General features: G+C 43.2%; 1 protein-coding gene across 5 annotated transcripts in view; it reads right to left on the minus strand.

Moving 5' to 3' along the window:
* Window positions 1-21909, minus strand: part of macrod2 (mono-ADP ribosylhydrolase 2) — a 586396-nt gene that overhangs the window by 168818 nt on the left and 395669 nt on the right. For all 5 annotated transcript variants that reach the window (XM_065959722.1, XM_065959721.1, XM_065959723.1 and 2 more), the window contains exon 6: window positions 13593-13714. In XM_065959722.1, the coding sequence (XP_065815794.1) occupies window positions 13593-13714 (122 nt within the window). The remainder of the gene's footprint in view (window positions 1-13592; window positions 13715-21909) is intronic.

Below are 21909 nucleotides of genomic sequence, written 5' to 3' on the forward strand. Positions count from 1 at the left end.
TCGTTAGCTGTGACCTTGGGAGATAATAATGGCACTAAACTGGGTGTATGTGTGGGGTAATAGCGCTGTGATTAAAGAATTATGTAGGAGAGCATAAACATTGGCGTGTCTGCCAATGTACGTAATCATTCACCTGCGGGTGGACTGCTGAGGGTTTGATAATGCAGGACCACGTACTTGTGTTTTTGTCCTTCTAGATCAACGTTTAGTCTTTGGAATTTAAAGTTAAATTGGTATTGATCCCCATGAATATGTATAAATAAGGGCTTGCCGATTGGTTGGTTGGTTCCACAGACTGTAAATATGAATGTTTGAAGCCTGAGTGACGTCAGCCATCTGTTCCTGCAGGGGGCGCTGGAGTCTCATCGGCAGCAGCCGCCAATTTGGAAATGCTGTCTCAGTCTAACTTTCAGTCGACCTAACGACAGGCTGAGAGCTGGAGCTGAGGCGGGTTTTAAACCTCCTGACAAACCGTTACACTGCGCCCACCTGTCAGTCATGTTAGCTAAAATCATGCTCAGCTGTTAAAAAAAAATCAACCCCCGTAAAGTGTGAGCCAGTTTTGACAAAAACTAATCAGACATATTTAGTTTTTTGAACCAGGCTGTAAACATGTTAATCTAAGTTGTAAAACTTTTTTTTTAATGGGTGTGTATGTGACTTCCTGTACTTCTGCAGCCAGCCTCTAGTGGACACTTGAGGAACTGCAGGATTTTACACTTCAGCATCGGCTTCATATTTAAAAACACCGGAGGTTACCCGCTTTGTTGGTTCCCAGTTTCCTGTCATCAAACCAAACAATGCTGATCATAAATATGTACCAGGTAGACGGGGACTTTTTTTTATAAATATTCATATCTAACTTTATACATATCCGGGATGCAGCCGTGTACTTCTGCACTTCTGAACCAAACAAATAACTCCAAACATTCCCAAGGCTCCCGCACGCTGTCATCCCTCCGCCTTACCCATTCTCTTTGATGAAACACACAGGAACCAACGCATTAACAAAACACAGGAAAGAGTTGTGCTCAGTATGGTTTAAGGTTAGAGAAAAAAAGCTTGCTTTGAAAAATGACAGCCCAAACCTGCGGTAAATAACTGTAAATAATCTCAGAGCGGAGAACAACGTGAAGTGGAACGGCATTAGGATTCCAGTCCCAGTTTGAGCTCGACAATAAACAAGCTAGCAAAACAAACGGAAGAGAAAACAGACGAGTCAGAGAGAAAGAAATATCAAACACAAGATAAAGTTTAGGAAGATTTAAACTCACTCAAGGAGAGTGACTGAACAGAATGTTACCATTGTGTTCTCCAAAGAGGAAAAAGATGTTCCTGCACTGTTTTTAAATAAATTATTCTGTCATCACTTGAGACAAACTACATTTCACAAATGAGCCAAAGAAGTTGCATGTGCTGTCGAGTCTTCTGCAGAAGTGAGAGAGACAATTAAAGGTTGGGTTGTAACTTTTTAGATCTTTGTAGTCTTAAAAAAATAGCAAACTGGCATTTTTTAGATGTGTCATGATAGTAGATGTCAGGCTCATAACTTCAATGTATTCCGTGTCAAAGCTTCAAATAACTCAATAAATTATTATTGGGGGTGGAACCATTTTTATCTGAGATGCCGTCTTCCTCTATCCTTGAAAACATTTCAGCCAATGCAAGTTAGAAAATCCCCTAAGGTGCCTACAGACAATAAAGAGACCTTGTACTTCAAGCAAACACATTCTGTAAGACTGGGAGCTCTGAGTGAAGGATAATTGGCTGAGAGCTTGTTGAAATGGAAGCCTGTGATAGACCAAGAAATCCCAGTTTCATGGACACGGCCCTAGCAAGGTCGACACCCGGGCTCAACAGCTGGTTTCATAAAAGACAAAAAGTTAACAGAGTGGAGAAAAAACGCTGGTGAGGTGATTACAGCTAATCATAGACTGTTTTAATAAAAGACACAGCCACCATGACATCGCCCATTTCTTTTCAACGGCCTTTTCCAGGCATCCGATGGGTTTTCTGGAGTGACTATATTTGTTAAAGAAGTCGGCGCTACAGAGGAGTGAAGGGTTGGCATTTGCTAAATTAGTAACAGTTCACGCTCATATTATTCATTTGCTAACAGATTAGCAAATCATCACTGTTTGTTTTACTCAAAATGAGATTCTGTTTGTGTCGCTTAGTAAACTTTTACTTTACCTTTTTTATTCACACGACTTACGAAGAAAGTTTTTGGAAGTTGCAGAGTCGGCACGCCGAAAATGGAATAGGGTGGAGTACAAAGTCGTTAAGTTTTTCAGACTAACAGACAATCCTGCTGTTACTTTGCACAACATAGGACCAGATGGGGGTTGACTCACTTTTGGGGACAGCCTCAAGTGGCCACTGGAGGTACTGCAGCTTTTGGATTATTTTCTGAGCTCCAGTTGTTGCAGCTCGATGTTCAAACTGAACATTCAGTGTTCACAACGAGTGTGTTAAAATGGACTTGAGTATCCCGGGTATGAGTCTCACCCTGGTTTTGATCATGAACACAGGATATGGCATTTATGAACGCACAGAAACCTGGTTATTCATATCCCTGTCTACATGATAAATACTAGCATCCTGATTTCTGATTACTGCGTCTTATTTGTTCAGGCGCCTGTGATGTTTATTTTTAACAACACAAACTGCAGCAATTTAGATATCTGAGAACAATGAGATCACTGGCGCTTATTACAGGCTTAGCAATTTCAAATGCCAACATAGCGTTGCAGATATGGCATCTCCACCTAATTTCCTGCAACCTTATCAAAAGACAATGGTTTTGTTTTGTGGTTAGACACACTAAAGCCATGCAAAGCACTACAACCGCCATGTTTGTTTTGCTGATACATCAATGGGCTGAAGCTGTGCCTACTATATGCAGGTAGTTGGCGGCTGTCAGAAAGCGGATAAGGTGAATACATGACACAGTACACCGTTCTCTTTTGGACTCCAAGTAGCAGAATCGGGTTTCTCAAAATCAGGATAAGGGCTTATCCTTGTTTCTGAAATCTGATATGATGTTTACATGCACAAATAGAAAAATGGGACACTTAAAAAACTAGTCATGTCCATGTAAAGACACTCAATGACGTCTTGCTTTATTATGTTGTTTCTCTCTCCATACATAGCTGTCAGAGAAGCTTATTTTCTGATGCACAGTCGTGTCAAGCGTCTCGCCTAGTAACTCTAATTAAGTGCATTAAGAGGAACGCTCAGTTTCAGAGGTCTCATTACTATTCATTCGATAATAATTAAAATATCCATCTGTGAGTGTTAAATTGAAAATGCTGCCATGCGTTTCACAATTGCTGCATAAATTGTCGCTGAGATTTGTGGACGAGTCGGAGGGAGAAGATGATTGGGTGATTTGTCCATGACTAGACACAAAAGGGTTATCCTTGTCATTTATTTCTACATTCTGTTTTGGATGGCTCCGCCCACTGGCACTGACTCAAAGAGACCGTAAAGATGACCAAACACGCCCGAGCTGCACCAGGCGTTACCCTGGGGACGGAGCTGCATTAGCCACGAGATGACTGAGTAAGTGACAGCTCTGTCCGGCTTCACTGACACACACACACACACACACACACAGACACACAGGCGCTGTTGGCTCGACTGATTCTGCATGGTAATTAGCGGTAATGATGTAAACAAGAACTCATTCCACCAAGGTCCACCGACGATGAACAGCAATCTGTTACAGTATCTGTGAGATTTACTCATTTGAGAAGCTACTGCCAGGATATGGGAGAGGCCCGCTTTGCATGTGATGTATTTCACATCCTCCTTTCCAGCTCAGCTCCTTTCATCAAAGACGCATTTATCAGCCGCTGCAGGAAATGTTTGATGACACCAGTGTTTCAGTCTCCGGCGCCAAACAGATGGGACTGTTCAAGAGGGAATACAGGATTTAAGGTGGACAGAAGAGACTGGGGATTGTTTGATCAGTCTGTATGTATTGGTTGAGTTAAAGAGGCTTTAACGCAAACAAGGAGCCGCTAATACCAAAATGTTGATGTATAGATTAGTGCTATGCACGAGTAGCTGATTGTCACTATCATAGTCATCACCTGTTATCATAGTATTACATGTTGGCCCACAATGCCGGTCTCAAACTGTAGCCCTAGACTGGCCGTAGCCCCTGACTAACTCTCTTCTCTTCTGGCTCTACTGCCCGGATGTAAACAAGCACAGTGAACAGACATCATTAGCAGCTGATCTATCAGTATTTTTTGAGCAAGACAATTTAGATTACATAGGATGTGTTAGGTTCACCCCTGATGAACAAACTCAGAGTTGACCTTAGTCATGATGACCGAGGAAGAGAATATGTTTACAGACGAGATAATGTTTCTGAGTATAATTTACATGATGTTTTTTTTATCACAGCAGCTCATACAGCAACAGAACGGCAGGTAAGAGTCCAGGGTGTAACCCCGCCCATGGGCAGTTTTAGGCAGGGGCCAACAGGGGCCAGTGCCTCGTGTAGCACTGAGCTTGGTCCCCCCTGTGGCCAAAAGGAAGAGCCCCCCTAATAACACTTACACAGTATTTGACTCAACAAAGGGACTCACAATCTAGTATTAAATACTGTTACTAAAACAAATATAAATCATGATGTCTGCTATTATTTGGCATAAATATATAATTTTTAGACCGATCATCTTTGTCTATATTTCACCCGGGTTTAATGTTCCCCTCTGACAAAACAACTGGCCCCAGTTTGGCCCCCTCAGTAAAAGTGGTCTAGATCCGTCACTGACCCCGCCTCTCGCCTAATGAGAGCAGGGATTTGCTCCAGCCCTCCGCAACCCAAAACAGGAAAAAGCATTTTGGATAATGGATAGATGGATTTGGGGTGCAGCTGTCTTCCTCAGGCAAACTCAGTTGTAACTCAGAACTGTTTTAATTTGAGATGTTTAGAATGAGAACCTCCCTAAACTAATCTCCTGTTGTTATTTCCTGGAGTCACTTTCTCCCTCCTGTAAAAACAAAGACAGTCAGAAATGATGTTGTTCCCCTGTACTAGCCGACATTTTCCAGTATGTTTAATTAATGCAAACGTACAGTGGTGTTCTTGTCTCCTGGTGTTTGGCAGGAACAACATCTGTTTAATCAACAACTTCCTCTGACAGTCCCCGCGTTGGGTTTCGAGCTGTCGCTTCTATTCTCAGACGGTTACCGCAGAGGGATGTGAGCACCTCATAGACATTCAGGAGGCCGTCTCCAGGAGCTCCTCGCACCCAGGTACAGCCCGCAGAGGAAAACATCAAGCATGAGCCTTATACTGCTCGACTGTGCTTTAGTGCTTAAATTATTTGAAGGGCCTTTATGATTGTCAGAGCACATTAATCTAGAACGGCGCTGCAGCCGTTTTCCCTGGCAGAGCATCGACGTGGAGGAGCGTCTGTAGGAGACAGGGTTTAGTCTTCCCGATGATTGCTTCAGGCTTCCTGTGCTTGTAATCAAGACACTAGCATGCTCACATCAGCTCACTCCACACAGACACTCCAAAGATTACCTCTTCAATCCCCATCAACGGTGATTACCCCTCTCGAGGTGTGTGGAAATGTCACATTTTACATATCCTAATATTTCACCTCACATAAAGTTCTGCCGTCTTCCCCGGAGTGAGGAGAATGTCAGGGGAAGGGGAAGGTGATGCGGCGCCGCTGCCCTCTTTACCCACACGTGAAGCTCCTCCCGCTGTGGTTGCCTCATTCTGAATCAGTGCGCTGGGGTAATTGGGGTTTCAGTGGCCATTAACTTAGCCTAGGTGGCAGACCAACCACAACTACTATCAGTGTAATTGGCTCTAATTGGCCCACAGTTGCCAATGATTCGGATCAGACAAATAGCAATGGCTAATTTAAATGGCGGCGTGACCTTTTCAAAGCTTCAGTCTAATTAACCTTTTGAGATGCGTTCAGGTACTGTATGTGGAAGTGTGCTACAAGCAGCCGCTGACTTACAGGCCGCAGAGACAGTAGATTCTAATCACATGCTCCAGCTAAATGCTGATTGGGGGGACTCCATGTGACACAAACTGTACTGGACTTTTTTTTCCTCGTTAGAGCTACAGTAAGGTTCAACAAAAAGACTGTAAAACAAAGGGCCTTTTAATTGGGTTAACCTCGCTATATCATGGATTGCATCTCATAGGATCAGTGCAGGTAAACCAGACCGGAGAGATACGTACATCTGCACATTCAGCACAGGTATGTGGACTTTAACATGCAAGGACTTAAGGCTGGTGGTGTTAGCATCGCTAACGTTAGCAGTGCTAACACTCGGCCGATCACTCTCCGATAGGTTACCTGCAGAGTAATGCATAACCTGATTATTTAGTAAGGTCATGCTATCATTTCAGTCAGTAGATATTTTACTCATTGGTACTTGAACATGGGAAACCAAGAGATTATCACATATATCTGGAAGTACAATAAAATATTTATAGCATTGTCCCATTCTCTAACAACCTTTTTACACTCATGCACTTTAACTTATGTCAATACTGTTCATTTACAACTCTGTTTTTGCACATTTACATTTAATCTTTCATATTTAAGACTAGTAATGCTTAGTTAAATCCTGGTTGTATATATTCCCATTCTTAGCTTTGATATTTTTAGTGCTTATTTACTTTGTATTTAATATTATATTGTGTTTAAATTTGCTAATATTGTGTTTTTTGCTCATGTTGTGTGTTTGGATAACCTGCTGCTGTAACGCCACAATTTCCCAGTTTGGGATCAATAAAGTAATTCTATTTTATTCTATTCTATTATTGATAAAGCACCGTTTTTAAACTGCATTGTGCAGCAGTCATATGTGCAGACTACTGAAACGACAGGAAGTCTTGGAAATACATGAGAAAAAGAGGAAACGAGGTGGTCCTTAGGGAGCATCAATCATATCCTCTATTTTACCTCATTTTAAACCTAGGCTACATAATTAAGACTGGCTGTGGGGGTCCGTAGAGAGACAACAGTTCATCTGCAAATTAAGATCTCCAAAACTTGTCAAACAGACGATGAGCTTGGATCCTCTTTTGCAGGAGGAGGGATTCAAAGTATGAGCTGAAAGGAAAAAAGTGGGTGACGTGGACCCAAAGACAAACAGCGTTGTGTAAGCAGATCAGCAGTAAACCTCTCCGTCTTCCATCCCAATTAATGGCACAGTTTACTTTGCTGTGATCGCGAGCCAAGCGAGCGCACAATCAAGCCCCTATACTTTCCTCAGCCATTACATAATTAAATCTGGAGACCGCATGCACTCGCGGACAATTCTTTACGAGAAAGGGAAGGGAAGCGGATACAGGAAAAAGTTTGTGCTCGATCTGTTCAGTGCATAAATGAAAATTAATTAATCACTTGGGGAGTCGGCACGCCGAAAATGGAACAGGGTGGAGTACAAAGTCGTTAAGTTTGATACGGTAGTATTTGGAAACATAAATAATGACAAAGACCCTCCAGTGCACTTAAATACCGCAGTAAAAAACACATTTTCAAATCTCACCGGTGACCTACATTAATAAACGTGGAACAGTAAAGTTTTTTTTTTACAACATATTTCACATTATTCCAGAGGGCAGAGGAGATGCTTTTAAAACTGGTCGGCCAAAACAGACTGGAGGAGGAGGAGGTGAAGTCGAGTCGCCCTCCAAAGCAGAGTGTGTTGATTTTGTTGAAGACACCTCAGGGGCATGCTCTCTTATCCAATGATACAGTGTTTGTTTGTTCTTCATTTGCTGTCCCTGTCAAGTTAAACAGATTATCTGCAAGGGGCACCGCCTGTCATCCTCAATACTATAAGATATCATTTGCAGGAATGCATTCTGGGAACCATGTTGGGGTAAAGAGACTGGGAACAAATGCACCTAGCAGCCTTGGAGTGAGCCCACAGAGAAGGGTGGCTAATCCTATCTTTCTACACCATTCATCTCCAATCCACTTGGCTTTCAGCATTTTTCTCAACGGGCAATTTGTGGCTTCCCTGCTGGATCCTTTCGAAGCCAGCGTGTTATGACTGCAAAACACTTCCAAGGCCGCCTGGGAGTCGGAGAGGAGGCCACTAAATGCAGTCTGCGACCCCGTCACCGTCCGCACTGACAGCTGCCAGCCCGCTGCGCGCCGCCAGAAATAGCTTAATGAAAGATACTCTCGGAAAACATCAAATTGTGGCCTGTCAACGTCAAATTAGGAACAAAAGGGAGGCTCAGTTGCTCAGAGGATCATTAGTCAACAAGTAAAACGCTGTCTGTATCTCTGTGTTATTTACCCTCGAGACTAGTTATTTTGTCTCAGCAGAACACTCCCCAAGGACTCAAGAGGAAGGCTAAATTACATGCAACAATAATGATGTTTTGGGTAAACATGGCTATCCTTTTATTGTAAAGGTCACAGTCGAAAGGGTGTTTAATGCGGTCTCCAAAAATGAAACAGAGTCTGAGGCCGAATGGATTCCAGATGGCGGCGTCCCCCTTCACACAGCCTGACTGTTTCTGCCTGACAGATGCTGGAAGCTCGCTTCCAGGGACAAATCCGAGCAGTCTTCCATGACTAACCCAACGCAGGGAGACCCGCATTAACCGTCTCCTCAGTGCGGTGTACTGTACGGCTCTTTGGAGAGGAGGCCCCTCCCCCACCGCCCCCCAAGGGTCTGACAGTTTTCAGATACAGTACCCATGGACCCACAAGTGCAGCATAAACAAGCACACAAACACACACACACACACACACACACACACACACACACACACACACACACACACACACACACACACACACACACACACACACACACACACACACACACACACACACACACACACACACAAAGGTGAATATTGCTCCTTTTCATACATGCCAACATTTAGGTTTCAAAACACAGGAGGGGAGGTCATTGAAGTGGAGCAAGAGAGCGTGCAGTAAGGAAATAAAATAGATATATTAATTGTGTTTTTATACATTTTATGACAACATTTGTCACTGTGACAATACATGTGCTGTTAGGGGTGAAGTTATACACTATGTTCACAATCTATGGATCCATGTGAATAGATTATTTATAATAAGGTTGTCGGGTTGACAGCATCACAGGAGCTTTTTATGAGAAATAACAAAACAGCAGGGGGCCGGGAGGTTGCCTTGAAATGCAGGTTGAACCCGGGATAAGCTGGCGGTATCAGATTCTTTCACCAGATACAAAACGCTGAACTTGATTGCAACAAAGGATTTCTTCAGTTAGACGAGACTTTGATTGGCAGGTCTCAGCCAGTGGTTAAACATGTGCATGTTTTACACGCTGCATGGCACCACATTACACAAACAGAAGACAGAAAATCATACTTCTGCTTGTCTGCTTAAGAGGTACTGCTGAGTAGTGATTTCCTCCAACAACGTCGGTCCAAATAGACCATAATGCTGTAACGAGTCATGCTCCATATATCAGAGCATCCCATGATGAGACCTATTTAAAAAGTCCAGGCTCAAGCACATATTAAAAGCCTGCTGGAGCATCTCTCCGTCCTATCGACCCGGAGAGGCAGTGTTATTATCACAATTCATGTCGAAAATCAATCCACAAAAAAATCCATATTCCTAGCTCTATTTCCCCTTTTTTGCTCTTCACCTGAGCCTCCCTCAGAAGCAAACAACACACTGCAGTGTAACAAGCAGTGAGCAGAGGAGGGGGCTGTTCGACAATGTGCCACTCTCCAGCAGTAAAGCTGCAACTCTCCTCGCAGGCCGCACTGCTCCCACGTCTCCCCTGAGTGATGTCGCAGAGAACCAGCCTGCGATGCTGTGGTCAAGTCAGAGCCCAGGGAGCTGTGACAGCCTGCCGCTCTCTCAGCCACAGCAGCAGGAAAAAATGGGGGAAAAAGCACTGAAGCAAAAGAGTCTTCTCGGCAGAGATGAATAAAGCACAGCACAGGCACAGATGCCTCAGGAAGATGCAGGAAAAGACACAGTGTATGAACACTGGGCACAAACACACGCTATCACTCTCCAGCATGCACTGCAGCCAAATCATTTGGAAAACACAACTCAATAGACCATCCAGCCATTAGATATTTATCCAGTGAATAAGACAGAGAGTGGGGGGAGTGAACAGCTGAACTGTTCCAGAGAGCTTCAGACTCCAGTGAGGGGGTTGAACAGCAGGTTTCTTGGCTCGGGCTGATCGTCATTTTTCAATTTGATGCCAATAGTAAATGTTGGAGCTGAATCTTCGATTGCCAGTTTTCTCTATGGGCCAGGGGTCATGTCACAAAAACAAGATGTGTGTCTCCATTTCAGGAAATATGGACTTCAGCACATTGTTGCACCCCTTAGATAAGCAGCTCAAACGTTGGGTAGAGACAGTTATTTTACTATGAGAAGCAACCCTCAATGCCCAACACCTTAAGCCCTCTGTCTTGGGACATTTTACATAACTTCATGCAATTCATGAAGTTATGCAAGTTATGCAATTCACCCAATTATCCCTCAAAACTCAAATAAAGAAAAGAGTTTGTAATTTTAATGCCCTTTTCGATCCATCGTCTGAGCTGCCCCCAGAAGGAAAGGTTTATGGACTTTAAGCTGTACATCCTGGTTCCTATTTGATTGCAATATAACCGATGCAAGCTAACAAATAAACAACCCTTAAACTCCAGCCAGGAAGTGCCTTAGTTTGCTTGAAAGAAATGTGTCTCCCATCTTCCCCTGAGTTTGCCCCAGCAGAGCTGTGAATCAGTGATCACTGAGGGACCTGAAAAAACATCTTCTATCTCATTTCTAACTTCTTGGGATGCTTGTAAATGTTCAGTCGTACACACAGAGCTGCCCTCAGGTAACGGAAATGCATCTCCAGTTCTACAATGTAGTCGTATTCTCCTGTTAGCGCTCCGTTCTGACGTGCTAGCCAACTGTTTTGTAGCCTAAAGGCTCGGCTTTGAGCTCCAAGAATCAGGGATTAACTGCCAGGCTCTGCTTCTTTTTAATCTTTCATGCACAAGTTTATTTTGTGTTAGGCTTTGTTTTGACTCCTATTCCTCTGTAATGCCCTGGAATCCCCATTAGGGAGCCAGCCGTCTAGGATTCCCATCTGCAGCAGCCCCCCCTTTCTTTGTAGACCCACTTGGCGGGGTGCCCGTCTTCAGTGGGATCTCTTGTTGCTCTCACATGGCAGAGCTCATATAGGGAGAACCTTTTTCAGATGAGTCAGAATCAGCTTAGTGCTGATCAGCAAACCAAAAATGAGACTAAAAAAAAAGGGACGAAGAATAAAGACCTCAGGGGACCGTCTCTCTTCTAGTTAGTCTTGCATATCGGAGCAGGCAGGAGCGAAACTAAATCAAGGCTCCATCCTTGCTCGGAGAAACGGCTATTTCCCCTTTGCTTTTGTTTAAAAAAATAAAAAGCTCTCTGTTGTCCTTGAAGGCGAAATGGACTGTGGCTAAGATAACGCAACGAGCGGGTTCATCCTACAAGGCCAGTCAATCACAGAGCACTCTGTTTTCACTTGAAGGCCTGCCCAACACGGAGCAGCTGTACAAATATATTAAGACAGGATCCAGGCTGCTCCCAGGAAAACAGAAACTCTGTTTCTTCTAAATATGTGGATTATTGGATAAATAAATCAGGAGATGAGGCTTGAACTAAAAACAGCTCAGGAATGTGCCAGAAAACGAGGACGGATTGGAGCGTTTGAGGATGGAAGCCGTGGAGCCGGTTGTGGTTCCTGAGGGGGTCCGATGTGGTTTCACTGGTGTTGTTAAAGAGCTGAGTAGACCGCCCCCTCTTGGCATGAAGCCTCAGGCTAACTAGGTTGTGGAATGGCGTCCACTTATGTATCTCCTAGCCTGACGTCCTACAACAAAGATGCATACCAACGAACACATGGACAACTTCCTTAAAGTGGTCGTCGTTAGCGACCAGCAGATGTCGCCCTTGAGCTCCAGCATGAAACCAAAACAACTCGCGCTGCATTGTTGTGTTAGCATGCTAATGCTAGCGATCTTTATTATGCTGGTATCTTCACACTGCATGTAAATTTACCTGAAATGAGCGTGATCTAGAAACACAGTTAAGCAGTGAGTACAGTATGTTATTCTTCTTTTCTCTAGTCCCTCAATTAAACAACTTTTATACACGAGGGGAGGAGTCAGCCGGCCGTCCCGGCGATGTAAACAAAGTGAAGATAGGACTCTGAAAACTCTGAAAACGTCACAGACAGTGGGACTCGGGTGTTACACCCATTGTAGACAGTCATGACTCACAGAGTTATTTTCAGAGGATAAACTTGATTTCTACATTTAAGTGTGAAAAATCACATTTAAAGACTTTAACCTTCAGATAGCAGCAGACAGGAAGCAACACATGAACTGATCAGTGACCTTCTCACCTATCTGACCAATGAAAATGTGCCCGACTCTTTTCATGGACTAAAGTAAGGTCAGCTTTTAGGAGGTTGCTTTATTCACAGTCTGAAGTTATCTTATTATGTGCCTCATGTTGGAGTTTATGCAACTTTCCATTTCTGAAGTTTAAAGATCAGCAGGCGTGCTGCTGATTTCTGATACGACTTCAAAACACTTGTCATTATGACTCCACTTATTTGGCCTCACAGTCTCTTTTAATTAGCACCCGGAGGTGTCAGTCACGCTCACAGTAAGTCATCAGCGGGGCAGCAGTCTGTCACAATCATCTCTAATGAAACTTGTCCTCGTCTATGTCTCTCTCTCTCTCTGTTGATAAGTGCTTGCATTGATTGGCCTGTGATGAGTTTGGTGCAGGAAAAAAATGTGATTTGTGGTTATTGGTTGTGTGTAGGGACGTAAATCCATCGATCACGTGGACCGCTCTGGAACATATGGTTCAGATCAGCCGCTGCCAGCTGTGGATTGTGTGGGCATTGTGTTTTTATAAAGCTCTCATGAGTCAGACACAGACACCAAAACCTCAGGCCTCTCTCTCTCTTTTTAAAGATGGAAAGCTTCCCTGACAGGTGGAACATACGTATGGAAGAATAAGAAACACCTCTGAAGATGTTTTTGGCTGATTGACATCGAGGTTTTGATTTAAAGGAAAGATTTTAAATTGCAAATCTCCTTTTGGAGGATTAACGAAGGTCAAGTTTTCTCACCTTGAAGAGCTTTACCAAAACAATGAAAGAGGGGGAGAAAAAGGGTGTTCATATATTTGTGTTAGCAGAATGTAGAGCTGCACATGAACGCCTGCCTTTCCTCTGAGTCCAAGCCAAAGTCGCTTCCATGAAAGCCTTCATTTGACAAACATGAAATATGATCATTTTGTTGTGTTCTGTGCTGCTTTTGTATAAATAAAGAAGATTAAAGGCTTTTCAGAACTGTATCAGAAATGAAAGATGCTAAATCCTTTTGTTCTTGTAAATTTTCCAAAATTTCCTTAAAAAAAATTCAAACACAGCTTTTCCTCTCTGAAGGCTTACTCGCCCGTCAAACGGGAACACAGACACATGCAATTAGAGTCCCTCAAGCTGTGCCGAAGAACAGACGACTTTTCTCTCCTCATGTTAGCGCGTTAGCATCCTGTACTCACCACGGTGCTCAGGCCATGCTCCTTCATCAGCCTGAGGGAGTTCTGGTAGCAGGAGGTGAGGTCGCTGGTCTCGGACTGGCCCACATGACCTCTGGCCACCGGGCCCACGGTGTGGATCACATCTGGGGGGGAAAAGGAAACGACACACACAGTCAGCTCAGGTTTTCCAGCAAGGACACACGGTTGTGTAAGGACAAGTACAATGGTGTTAAATGGTCTGAATTACTTCCACCATGCAGCCGTCCAATCGAACAAAAGTATTCAAAATCTGCAAAATCTGAAAATACGATAACGTTTCTAATTCACAATGAGACAAAAGGGGGAAAGCGTTGAACAACCCGCGGCCTGAAATGAATGCATTTATTCAGTAAATGAAACGACAGCTTAGATAGAAAATCAATTACAAGATTCTTTTATGCCCTCTGCTCAAATATTCATATCTCTCCCTGTACTCTCTCTCATCCCCCTCCGCATAGTAATGTCTTCACCTGTCACTCAGCGCTCTCCTTGTCTGGCCCGGCCAGGCGAGGGGAATGCAGCTTCTTAATTGAATCACTGGAGTGATGACAGGAAAATAAGAACGTCTAAGCAGTGACTTGGCAGAAAACATAATCTGACTCCCCCTCGGCCTTCTCGGTGTCGGACAGGACGGGTCAACATCCAAATACACGAGGTAGTAAAAACCAGAGCGCTCCAGAGAGGCATCAACACAAACACACACCGCAGGGGTTTAAATGATGTGCTCAAAAGTCGTTATTTTGCAGCCCCATTGTTTTAAAGACATGGTTACTATAGCAACAGGGTCAGAGTTTGCTCAACTGTTTAGTGGAGGATGGTGAGAGGAAGATGAAGTATTTTTGGGGGGTGAGGGAGGGAAAATGTAAATGAGAGAAGAATCACAGCGAGGACCGAACTTTGAACTGCTAAGGTGAATGTCAGAGAGGATTTTTTTATTTTTTTTATTTAATATTTGTTTTTGGGCTTTTTATGCCTTTAATGGAGAGATAGGACAGATGACAGAGTCGGAAATCAGGGAGAGAGAGAGTGAGGAACGACATGCAGGAAAGGAGCCACAGGTGGGATTAGATCCTGGGGCCGCCCGCTTTGAGGACTAAAACCTCCAGACATGGGGCGTACGCACTAACCACTGCACCACCAGCGCCCCACAGAGAGGATCTCTAAAATGGAGACTTCTCTTCAAACACTGGCTAAATTCAGATGAGCTCTCATGATAAGCAAGGTCTAAATCTAGCAGGCAATCCTTGTTTTTATTTTCCTGGACTATTTCTCTACTAAAACTGTGCAATCTGTTGAAAACTGGACAATATTTATACATTGAAAGTTCTATCTATGAACCGTGCAATATCTACGCTGTTAATCCATCAGTGTATGTTCATATTTGTAAATATTGTTTATATTTTCAATGACTTGCGCTTGAACATAGCTTATTACTTATACTACTTTATTATTGCTTTCACTTAGTACTTCACTTATTATATTGTTATACTATTTTAATTTTATTTTATATTGTGAACTTCCTGCTGATTCTTGGTGTTATGAGCAACTGTAGCGAACACATTTCCCCCTGGGATTAATAAAGTATTCCTGATTCTGATTAATGCCAGGAGTGTAGTTCTGTTTGAGAACAGCTGAGTCAGTGTGGGTGGGGGAGCGAGTCAGGAGAGAGAGAGAGTGTTGTCATGTGATCGGCAGCTGTAAGAAACAGAGAGATGCATGTCCAGTTAAAGGTGTGTATGAAATGATAAAGGGGATACACGATGCCTGTGTGAGTCATTGATCTCTTCTGTGTATTGAGGAGCTGACTGTTTCAAAGTGTAACATGGCGGTTGTCTACTTCAGTCAGCAGTATTGGCGGGTAAATCTCTATTCACGGCCCATTAAATATACATCAACTATGACTCACACGTTTGCAATTTAACGCATCAAGTCCCCATTTTCTGTGCGCTGAAATATTCAGCCCTGTTGGAAGTGTGAACGCTGAGGAGTGAGCCGTGGTTCAGGTGAGGCTGCGGCAGCCTGTGTGTTTTTCTTACACCTCGCCCGTTTACTAATTACATTAAACATTTAGCCTCACTTTCGTACTGCTTAAACGCTCGCCGCATTATTTACTCTGCTTTGACCATGAATCATTTATAGATTTAGTTCTAAGTCGTGTGCGTCTCGTTGCTTAATAGGTCAGGATGATGAAACGCATCATCGCGGGGAGCCACTCTAATCAAGTGGCCTTCACCGCTGAGATTTTCTGTTTTTTTGGAGACGAAGAAGGAGAACAAGGAGGAGAGGGTGAGTCCAGCTAAAGCTGAGGTCGGGCTGTAAACGAGACCGGAGCTGTCTGACAGTATTGTCTTCTTCCAGGGTATAGCAGGCCAAACATAGCATAGCACAATGTGCTTATAATGGGACGCGTGGTTAGTTGTTTCCTCTGCATAATGCATGAAGCTCCTTCACTATAAAAACAGCAACATGCCAATTAGAGTGTGGGTCAGCGCCAAGAAGGAAAAAAAACAGACTACTGGTGAATTCATGAAAACTTAAACACTTCTTATCTCACTAGTACCGACATCTCCGCTCGTATCCTCAACACACAGCTGTGTGTGTGCCAGGTGAACGACGACGTGTTTCACTTTGTAACTAACGCAGGGAGATTACAGTGAGGTGCAGATCTTTGCAGTAAGATAAGATAAGATAAACCTGTATTTATCCCACAACAGTGTTACAGCAGCAAAGAGCAAAGATTGCAAACAAAAAGTGAACACAGTACACAATTTAAAGAAAAAAAGAAAAATTAAAAATGTAAAAAAAAACAGATAGATACCACAATATAGATTTAACACAACAAGCCCACCAGGTTATTTTAAAAACCAGCTGTTATGGAGCATGAAGCTGCAGTGCAGAAAGGAGGACTGTATGAATCATAATTGTTTAAATACCTGAAAAAAGTCCAGCTCTGCATGCAGCATGGACACAGATACTTATTATAATTAGCTAAAAAGCATAGAGACATGTCAGTGCGGTGCATTAGCTACGGGTAATTTAGTCGTGAAGCTACATCTCTGAAAGGTTAGCTCGTTTTCTAAGCTCGCTATTTCTGTGTCTGAAGGCTCAGGAAATGGTTATTTATGGCCGCTGCGTTTTTTTTCAATACATAAATTATACAGAGATGCTCTTTGCAATAAGAGTTTTAAAAAAAGCTCTGGCAGATCATCCATCCAACGTGGCGCTCCATCATCGTTGTTTTTTTTTTCTTCTCCTGACATCCATTAGCTGACAGACACATCGTATCAGTGTGTCTGCGTCGCTCAGAAACACGCACAGACACATGTATACCATTATCTCTGCACAAGAGGAACATAAATCTCTATCTGCACGAGGGTGAAGAGTATTAGTGGAGGTTCTCGCACTCTTCAGGGGGGGATTGAGGGGGGTATGAGCTTGATTGAGAGATGCAGAAAACATCTAGAGAAGCGTCTTGATGAAATCTTCACACTGCAAACGTTGCAGCACCGCCTCGCTAAAGGAAGCACCTTTGCAGGAAAATGAAAAAAACAATAATTTCTAAATGTACCTGGAATAAAGAGCGGGAAAGACGTGCAGAGGCTAAATGAGTAGACACAGGCGAGCATTGAGTGTGCATACTAAATAAGTCATTAAGGATTTTAACTGACTCGTCTTTATCACACACAAACCCCTCGCTGCACACACACCTCTTCCAACAACACACTCGCCAATTCCACAAGAACTTAATGAGCAACCAGTCCCAGCTTTGCTTCATTTTTCCCCTGCACTGTAATTGTTCATCGGGGTCTCTCACTTGAGGCTACAAGGTCAGCATCTCAATCGAAGCAGCACAGACTGATGACTGCCGTTCAAACTGAGCTTTTTTGTTCCCTCAGGAGTCCATCGATACTGCGGGGGGGGGGAACACACAAAAACAACAACAAAACCAAAGGGAAGGAAGATTGTTCCAACAGGTTCTCCAAATGAGAAATGAAGGATCATTACTGGTTAAAAAACTCCAGGTGGAAGGACCAAATAAAGAAACAATGAAGACTAACTGCTGTTGACCGGTGTGGGTCAGATGTTTGCTACCAACTGAAAACAACAGGGACGGAGAGAAATCTGCTAATTGGAGGGAAAGTTCATCATAGCCTTCCTCATCTTGACTTCTTGTGTGACTTGATTAGCACACATACAAAAGGAGGAACACAGGGAGAGCAGAGACAACAGAAGCATCATCTTGGTGGGGTCAACTTAAGCTAGAACATTTTATTAAAGGAGCAGTATGTAACTCTGACGCCTAGTGTTTAAAATGGGTACTGCAGTCTAAATTCTAAACATTGTAGAGAGCTGTCCCCCCCCCCTCTCTAGAGTGGATGTTCACTCAGGTCACCATGTGGTGGACTCTGAAGCTTCAGTGTTTATCCAGCTCTGCATGGGTCTGTAAACCTTTCTGTGTTCTAACCTCTCTCCATTTTTCAAAAGCATCTCCAATATTGATCCTAGTTTGAGCACGTTTCTGCTCGTGGAGCTTATTAGAAACATGCAGAGGCTTTTTAGGTCGGGTACAATCACTTCTATCTGAACCACTTCTCTTGACCGCTTCCATCGCTGCAACACCTGTTGACCTGATAACTGCTCTCATATCTGACAAACCGAGGGGTGTCCAAAACGGCCGTGTGGGGTGTCTTAAAACCGTCTACCTTCTCTGGTCCAAACAAATCCAGAGCGTTCAGGAGCAGAATCTAAAGTTAGAAGGAGGACATACTGGCTGCTGCATTGTTGTCAGAGAAGCCAGCACTTCAACATAGCATGTTTCCTTAATGATCAGAGAGTAAGATACCTTTATCATCTCACTCTCTACACAGCTCACTGAGCGGACCTTTAAAATCCTCTTCAAGCAGAAAGTCACTTCCTGTAAATATGTAGGACGTGTTAGGACGAGTGTTGGTGATACAATCACAATATGTTTATAGGGAACTTGGAGAGCAGCAAAGAGTGTGACTTCCCTCCTCCTGTAGTTTGTCGAGGAGAGAGACAGAGTCATGTAATGTTTCCACAGCAGGGGGTCTGGAGATTAATGAAGCGACTATAAAAGCAGAAAGCCTCTTAAATGTTAACCCATCAGGTACAGAGTGCAGAGTGCAGAGTGCAGGAATAATAACGGGCTTGTTTCTGTTGTGAACATTAATGCAGCTAATGTGCAGGCTCAAAGAAAATCTTTATTTGAAGCACAGCATTAGGACGAAGGAGCTTCCCGGCCCAGAAACGTCCCGAGTCATCAAAACAAACCAGAAGAGTAAAATCCAGTCAGAGGACAGAGTCTCTGCAGACACAGTCACCACCACACATGTATGGAGGCCCAGAAGGGACAATGGAGCAGCTTCACTTTAGTGCAAGGCCTCATCAACATGTAGCTGGGTATTTTTTTAAAACAGAGGTTTTTCTCTGCGTTTTTTCCTTCCGTACTTAAACTGCATGTTAAGTCACTTAAGACTGTCCTTTAGTTTACATGAGATTAAAGCGATGGTAACCAAACTAGCGCTCATGCTAACATTGCTAACATGACTTTTTACATGCTCACATACACACACACAGTTACTTTCTCACTATGTTGACGAGCAGAGAAGCCTGAATGGTCGACTTTGTAAAATGATTCAGAGGAATGGCAGGACATGTTTTTGAGAACTCAGCGTGTGTGGACAGGATTATTTTTTGAAAAAATACCCCCCTACATGTGGACTAGGCCTTAGTCAGTATTTGATTTTTTTAGGAAACAGCTGCTGACTTTACCTTTAAATATGGAACGTAAAGAAGAATAGCAATAAAGACAGAACTATTAACCTCTAAAACAATCTTTTTTTTGTACAAAATGTTCCAAAGAATCTCAAAGTTGTTCAAAAAGAACTTTGATGATGGAAGTAACCAAACTAGCGCTGATGCTAATGTTGCAAACTGGACTTTTTACATGCTCACACATACGAACACAATTACTCCCCCACTATGTTGATGAGCAGAGACGCCTGATTGGACAACTCTGTAAATTAAATGGTCTTTGCAGAGAAATGGCGAGAACATTTTCACTTATCAAGGACATCGTTGTTGACTTGGCATTCTCATGACAGCCGTAACTGTGCATTTTCATGTTTTTCAGAACTGAGTGTGTGTGGACGGGAAAAAATACCCCCCTCAGTGTGGACATTGCCTTTGACTTTTTAGGAAACAGCTGCTGACTCTACCTTAAAATATGGAATGTAAACAAGAATAGCAATAATGAGAGAACTATAAACCTCTAAAACAATCTTTTTTTTTGTGCAAAATGTTCCAAAGAATCTCAAAGTTTTACAAAAAGAACTTTGAAGAAGAGGAGTTTTCTTTCTCCTGCTCGTGTGGGTTGAAGAGGGTTTTTTTAATCCTGTTGAAACCAGCTCCCTGCACACTGACACACATATTACATAAACAAAAAAAACAAAGAGCACAATTAAAAATACAGGAATTCTTTCAAAGACTCTTGCAGGGATGAAACATCTTTCCAAAGCCGACCTGCTCAGACTCACTCCTCCTCTAACTTGCAGCGGCCTCACTTTGCATTATGTAGGAAGCGATGAAGATCAGACGGGGTCTCCTTCCTCTGACGGCTCGGATCAGAAGCAGAAAAATATTGAATAAACAAATAAATAAATCCTGATGGAGACGTTGCTCTAAGTGATGCCGTATTAGTCTGGATCGCTCGACACGGACCGGACATGAGACGACCCCGGAGAACAGCGGCTGGAGAAGAGGCGTGCCAACATCTTCAGACGAGGCCGCTAAAATATTACTCATCTGACTACGGGGACGTGCTCACTTCAAAGACGCCACGTTCTCAGCTGCTAAAACATCTTCTTGAAGCATCACACTTCATTTAAGACGAGGAGAGGCCTGATCAATCTTTCATCCTCTCTTCCCTTTACTGACTGCGAGGCGGCGTTCCCACTCCACATAATAGCAAAACCAAAAAGGCTGAAAATATCTGAACACGTTCGCTGTGGTGTGACTGCTGAACGGTCCCGTTCCTGCCAACGGGCGTTACAACTGTTAGCCCGCAGAGAGAGAGAGATGAGGATGTAAGCATCATTTAGAATCTGTTTTAATTCACAAGAGACTTCTGTTAGCACGTCTGCGCTGCTCATGCAAATACATTTCACACTTTAGAATCAACTCGGCAAATAAAAACATACAGTCCACTCACAGGTTTAACCGCAGCAGTATTTAAATATTAAACATTCAATCTAAGCCCCTCCTCCTCTAGAAGCTCTCACTCCCTGCAGAATGTAGTGTGTACGTTCACTGCTTCAAGCGTCACTGCTAGCTAACGCACGCTAGCACAAGCTAACGGTCGGTGTTCATCACCTTCCTGTCCAAACAGGAAGTAGATCAACTCCACGTCCAACACAAGGTTCACCCTCGTTTTAGAACGATCTTTATCCACTTGGTGTTTCTCCTCACTCTCATTATATTTTCTCTTCTTTGCTGCTACGTCCACGTCCGTCATATTCACCGCTTTGAATCTCGTCCAATCACTGAATTGTATCCACTCCTAAACTCACCTGCTGCGCTGTCATTGCTGGAGGAAACACACCAGCTCCGCCCAGAAACGTCCCGAGTCAACCAGAACAAATCAGAACAGTAAAATCCAGTGAGAGGACAGAGTCTCTGCAGACACAGTCACCACCACACATGTACGGAGGCCCAGAAGGGACAATGGAGCAGCTTCACTTTAGGAGAAGTCTGTATTTTATTTTGAAGGAACCAGCAGCTTCACTTTAGGAGAAGTCTGTCTTTTATTTTGAAGGAGAAGTCTGTATTTTATTTTGAAGGAACCAGCCAGCTCTACTTTAGGAGAAGTCTGTCTTTTATTTTGAAGGAACCAGCCAGCTCTACTTTAGGAGAAGTCTGTCTTTTATTTTGAAGGAGAAGTCTGTATTTTATTTTGAAGGAACCAGCCAGCTTCAATTTAGGATAAGTCTGTATTTTATTTTGAAGGAAACAGCCAGCTTCACTTTAGGAGAAGTCTGTATTTTATTTGAAGGAAACAGCCAGCTTCACTTTAGGAGAAGTCTGTATTTTATTTTGAAGGAAACAGCCAGCTTCACTTTAGGAGAAGTCTGTATTTTATTTTGAAGGAAACAGCCAGCTTCACTTTAGGAGAAGTCTGTATTTAATTTTGAAGGAATAAACTGGACTCTTCTCCTGATTTCATTTGGCTGAGCCGTCACAGGAGAATCTCAGTGACTCACACTCACTGTTTGTTGCAGAT

This window comes from Labrus bergylta, chromosome 10, assembly GCF_963930695.1.
Source record: "Labrus bergylta chromosome 10, fLabBer1.1, whole genome shotgun sequence".
NCBI lineage: Eukaryota > Metazoa > Chordata > Actinopteri > Labriformes > Labridae > Labrus > Labrus bergylta.